Source organism: Maylandia zebra, linkage group LG16 (genome assembly GCF_041146795.1).
Source record: "Maylandia zebra isolate NMK-2024a linkage group LG16, Mzebra_GT3a, whole genome shotgun sequence".
NCBI lineage: Eukaryota > Metazoa > Chordata > Actinopteri > Cichliformes > Cichlidae > Maylandia > Maylandia zebra.
Window position 1 is genome coordinate 1,371,443 of NC_135182.1, and position 5,990 is coordinate 1,377,432.

The following is a 5,990-nucleotide window of genomic DNA, read 5'->3' on the forward strand; positions in this document are numbered from 1 at the left end:
CAGTTTCACAGGTATTTGCATGCGAAACATGCAATCCACCATATTGACACCAGAAATGTCTTGGTTGGTAACTGTATGTCCACATGTACAGTAATGTTCACATTCAAAAGCATTCCAGTAAAAAGCAAACAAGTTTTTGTTTCTTTACTGTTTACCACAGGAGGTACAGTAGAAACACAGTATGATAGGACAGAGAAAGTTTTACAGTATTGCTTACAGTGAACAAAATATCCATGAAACACACAAGAGCATTCTGAACAAAAAAAACAACAGCAAAAAGCCAAGATAAAAAGGGGGGGAGGGGGAGGGGGGCTAAAAAAAGGCAAAAAAGTTGCATCTAATCTCTGCGATCTTCAGGGTTAGGCCACATGTTTTCATCAACATCACATCTGATGTCAGCCAAGTCGATGCACCTGGGATAAAACCGCCTGGTATGTCGGACCACCCTTGGCAATCGTCAACTGTGATGTGGCTGATGGTCATAAACCTTCCACCTCCATGCAGAAAAGAACTCCTCTATGGGGTTGAGGAAAGGTGAATAGGGTGGAAGGAAGAGACTCACCAGTCTTGGGTGGACTTCAAACCATGTTGTTATTGCTTGCGAGTGATGGAAAGCCACATTGTCCCAGGTAATTACAAAGGTCCTCATGTTTTCACCCTCCTGACCCTGCTCTGGAACCAGGCGCTGGTGGAGATCATTGAGAAAGGCAAGCAAGCGCTCTGTATTATAGGGTCCAACCTGACATTTGTGAAGGAGTAATCCTGCATTTGCAATTGCTGCACACATGGTAATGTTTGCCCCTCTCTGTCCTGGCACATCAACTGTGGCCCTTTTTCCAATTACATTTCGTCCACGTCTACGCCTTTTGGCCAGATTGAATCCTGCCTCATCGATGTATATGAATTCATGAGGGGCCTGGTTGGCCTCCAATTCCATAACTCTCTGAAACAAAGTTTATGTAAGTCATGTTAGTACTGTATACCATACTGTACTGTAACCTAGTATTGTGTAGGTTACCTACTTGCAAAGTGCAAAGCTTATAGAACTGGACATTGGATTGAATATACACTATACCTGGACATATTGTCGTCGTAGCTCCTTGACCCTCTCACTGTTCCTCTCAAAGGGAACAGTGTAGAGCTGCTTCATCCGCACTCTATGTTTGGACAATGTCCGCGAAATGGTTGTGAGGCTGATTCTATCGATATTGTCGAATATCTCATGGTCCGCCACAATTCTGGTTTGTATTTCACGCAGTTTTATTGCATTATTTGCAGTAACCATTTCCACAATGGCAAGCTCCTGATCATTACTGAGGAGCTTTCCTCTTCCCCCAGAGGGTGGAAGACGTTGCATTCTTTAGAAAGACAGACAATTCAACATATGCATTACTGTATGACCATATTGACATGTCAAGTGAGAATAGGAACAATCCATGTAAAATGCAATACTTACCTGTTGGTTTGTTGAAAGGTGCGTATAATGGAGGCAACCGTTGACCGCCTCAAATTGGGCTGCACTCTTTCACCAGCCTCTCTTAGTGAAAGACCATGGTTGATTACATGGTCAATGATAGTGGCACGGATTTCATCACTGACTACTGTTCTTGCAGCCCTTGGAATGCCACCACCACGCATTCTTACACCTATACCTTGCCCTCTCCTTGGGCCTGCTCTTCTCTCTGGGCCCCTTGCTCTTACTCCTCCTCGACCAGACATTACAGTGTTTGTCTTTTTTTTGTTTCCAAAAACATCACTCCTCAAGGTCTTGCCTTATGAACCCCACTGAGTCTAAGCCAGAATGGAAGAAGGTGTGGTTGGCCCAATTTACCCAACATAAATCAGCTGTGTGTCAATTATTCAATTGTTTGTTTGTTTACAGCTGAGATATATTTTTGATATTGATATTGTTTTTGTACTGATATCATTGCAGGGGCAGAGGTTTTTATACTGTATCTACGGTTTGGAATATTGTTTTTGCTATTGTGGGATGTTGTGTGTTAACATTCGTAGATACTACAAGAACAGTCCATAGTTTTGTTGGGAGGTATAACTTGTCTGTTAAGAAAATGTAAGCATCGTGGAAATGTGTTCACTGACTGCATATTGGGTGAACACGACATCAAATGTGTGAATGGTATGGCCACAACAGACCGATCCTGTGCTAATTGTGTTTAGAGTTTTGCAAATGTGACAACTGTTTGGACAAACGCTTGTTAGCGACTGTAAAAAACTGTAAAAGCAGAAGAAAAATCAATAAATAAAAGCCGAGCATGAGCTTTGGCGCCATCAAGATGGCGATAAAGGAAGTTCAACAGAGTGACCACTGCATCATCAACACCTCTACAAGGCCTGTATGCAAATTGTAGTGGATCTATCAGCTTCTCTACTTGGACTTTTATTAGTCTTACTCATTTTAAAAAGATTTCCCACCCTTCTTTTATCAAAGAACAAAGCTGGGGGGCCTCTGGTGCTCTCTATTAAGGAATCAAGTGTATTCCTTGGAATATAGTTATCATTAAATCTCGAATAAAATCTGTTCAGCTCATTGGCTAACTGAAAATCTGAACTAAAACCAGGGAGACTTATCTTATTACAGTCACTGAGACAGTGACCAGTCATGTGTTTCATGCCAGCCCAAGCCACCCTTAAGTTATTGCTACCCATCTCCGCCTCTACCTTATCCTTGTATTTTATTTTAGCTTTTTTAATTTCTGATCTAATCTCCTTCCTAATTTCTCTGACTTTCAAGGTATTCCCTTCAGTAAAAGCTTTATTCCTTTCGTAAATCAGCCTCGTAAGAACTTTAGAGGACCATGGTTTGTTATTAGGGAAAGAATTCACAACCTTTGAGGGAATAATCATGTCTCTACAAAAGGATATATATCCGCAGACAACGTCAGTGAGTTCATTAATGTCTCTACATGATTCGGTAAACACCGACCAGTCTGTACAGTCAAAGCAGCCCTGCAGGGCTAAAGAGGCATCGTCACTCCAAACCTTTATGCGGTGTTTCCTCACTTTCTCTCTTCTCAGTACAGTCTTATAGACTGGCAGAAGATGCACCGTGTTGTGATCCGAGGGCGGGGCCAGCCACAGATGTATACGCACCTTTTATGGAGCCATAACATAAATCCAGAGTCTTATTGAAGCGAGTGGGACAGTGCACATACTGATAAAAACTGCTCAGTGTTTTCTTCAAGTTGCAGCGATTAAAGTCCCCAAGAACAATATTAGGGGCTTCAGGAGAGAGAGATTGTAGAGAGTGGATAGCATTGGAGATGGTGTCAGTCGCATTCTTAGGATTCGCTTTGGGGTGGATGTAAACGACGGTGACGTTTACATCCATATTGTCTCGGATGGAGCAGATGAAGATGGCCTGTGTTTCCATCACCGTTAGACTCTCGAGGAGAGGATGCTTAGACTCTGGGAGGCCATGTTTAGGAGGGGACGAGGAGGAAGCTCCCAGAAGCCCCGGAGAACGCGGGGAACTACCTCGATCACTACCTCCTGCGCGGTGAGCAGTTTGCTGTTATGCTGTTCCTGCTGCTTCTCTTTTAGGATTTCAATGTAATCCTTCACCACGCTCAGGAGTTTAGGTGCTCTGTAGAAAAACATTATAAGAGTTATCTTTTAAACATATTCAAAGCATCACTTAAATATTGAAACACTGTAGCTGGACTGTTAACCCTGTAATGCCCTTTGTATCATACTTGATACATGAGTTTCTGTGACTTCTATCTCATCAACATGATCAGTACTTGCCATAATTTCAAAATGTTACGGACAAAACTCTTTTTTTTGTCTAACGTTGACATTGTTGTTAACAAAAAGTTGCCAAAAACACCCAATGTATCAAATTCGATACAAAAATGTAATAAATACATAATAAAAGTATATATATATGTGGCTTTTGTTTAAAGGGTTAATAAAGATCTCAGTTCCAAAAAAATCAGAATTTTCGGGCTATTTTTTGATGGGTTGTGTTAGGGCTGTGCGATATGACCAAAATCTCATCTCCCGATATAAAACATGTATCGTCCAATAACGATATAAATCACAAAAAATGTAACATTTTCTGTAAAGTCTGTGAATCTCGGGCAGCTCGACTTGCGTGAAGTGCTTCCAGCTGCGCGTCGTGTAGCTGAGTCGAGTGTTTTAACGATGCATGAAACGATGCATTTTTAGACAGAAGTTGTAACGGCGCCGTTTCCTTTGTGAGTATTTCTTACGCGGCGTGCTGCGGGGAGAAGCCTGTTCTAACGTTTGAGTCTAAAGTTTATTTTTTAGCACCTGGCGGCTCTTTTTTACTTCTCATCCGTAAATAATCTGCATCTTTCACGTGATTCAGTTTATTTTGAAAAGTCTCAACAGGATCTTGAGCTTTATTGTGAAAGGTTTATGTGGAAAATAAACAAGCGGACACGCCGTGGTTTTACTGTAGTTGTTGCTAATGACAACGCATAAAAACAGGCGCTTGTCCGTCCGTAGTGTGGTGATATTAAATATAAGAGAAAGAGAGAACTTTAAGAAATTAATAATAACTACAGTGACATCAGAACATGAAAAACATTGCTGTAAACAGTTTATTTTGAGACACCACGAAACAAACGATAGCGTAAAATGAAACGATGTTTCTATATCGTCATCTGATATATATCGTTGTATCGAACAGCCCTAGGTTGGGTCTTACAGGGTTAATAACTGTATATTACATGTGACTCACTGAAATTTAGGAGGTACGGCCTCTGGGAACTGAAGAAGCATTCTGGTTTGAAATTCAACGTCCCTCATTTTATTGATGACGTTCACCGCCCATACCTGAAACTGAAAACACATTTACAGTGCGCTTATGTTTAAAGGTTTTGTGAACATGATGAAAAAAAGAAATTTCCAAAGTCTGGTGAGTTTTCTAGTCTTACCAGCCTTAGAAGAGGTTTGGCTTCCTCTTCTTCAAAATCCTGTAATTCAAACTCCCACAGCCTTCAAAAGAAAAAAATACAGAGGTTTTCTCTCAGCATTTACACGTCATCACAATCAGACTTTCAGGTGTCACACTGCTCTCCGAGTGTCTCCCTGCTCTTCTCCACCAAAAGATCTCTCAGATCTTCAGCAGTGAGGTTCGGTGGAATTAGATCTTCCTGCTGAAGTCTGAGAAACTCCGTCATAATCGCAATCTAAAAGGAAAGGAGACATTTAATCATCACCACTCTCAGGTCCTCAGAAATGACCTGATATTTTCTGTCAGCTTTGGTTTGCATGAATCTGGGTCTAACCTGAGTCCTGTAGCCCGGAAGATGCCAGCAGATCTTTAGAGCACATTCATAAATCGGTGTGTTGAACAACACCTGTCAAAGAAATAGCAATTTAGTCATTGTTACTTAAAAGGATTCTCAGTTTGTCAACTTTTAAAACTACATCAAATTCTTCATATTATTGAAATGCAGTAAAAACTAAAACGGTCACATACCCTGATAGGTTTATAGATTCCTTGACTTGATTCCATTTTGACGTTTTCAAATCACAGTCAGGAAGAAAAACTTTAACTGCTCTCCAACGAAGGCGTACGGGGGATCTGGACCTGAAAATGCTCTCAGCTCGGTGGTCTCGCACAGATGAGCTCTTTTGACAGTCTGATGTTTATTTATGAATGCAGAATTCCTTGAGCAGTCACCATGGAAACTTGATGCAGCTTCATGTTGTTAAATTAAAAGAAAACACTGTGTATTTTGCACTACATTGCACTAAACTTAATTTATCATATAAGTAAATAAAGTGTGGGTTAGGTCACTCCTGTGAAACGAGCCACACAAACCGATGGATCAGAAAAGACAAAGTCAGCTACAGCATGCCTTTTCATATTATGTGCCTGCTTATCTCCATTTTGTTACAGTAGATGGGAACTTAAGCAGTAAAGCAATGGCTTACAAAACAGTGGACTATGGACTAATGCAAACATTTGAAGCCTGACAGCAGCTGGTATATACACA

The 5,990-nt window shown here is 41.0% G+C and overlaps 1 protein-coding gene across 1 annotated transcript; it reads right to left on the reverse strand.

The window, feature by feature from the left end:
* Nucleotides 1-457: 457 nt before the first annotated feature.
* On the reverse strand, nucleotides 458-2,070 carry LOC143413098 (uncharacterized). Its single transcript, XM_076875374.1, has 3 exons — nucleotides 1,457-2,070; nucleotides 1,076-1,358; nucleotides 458-943 (listed from the first exon to the last, which is right to left on the reverse strand). Exons 1-3 carry the CDS (start codon nucleotides 1,717-1,719, stop codon nucleotides 458-460), a joined length of 1,032 nt encoding a protein of 343 aa, XP_076731489.1. The 5' UTR covers nucleotides 1,720-2,070.
* Nucleotides 2,071-5,990: the final 3,920 nt, after the last annotated feature.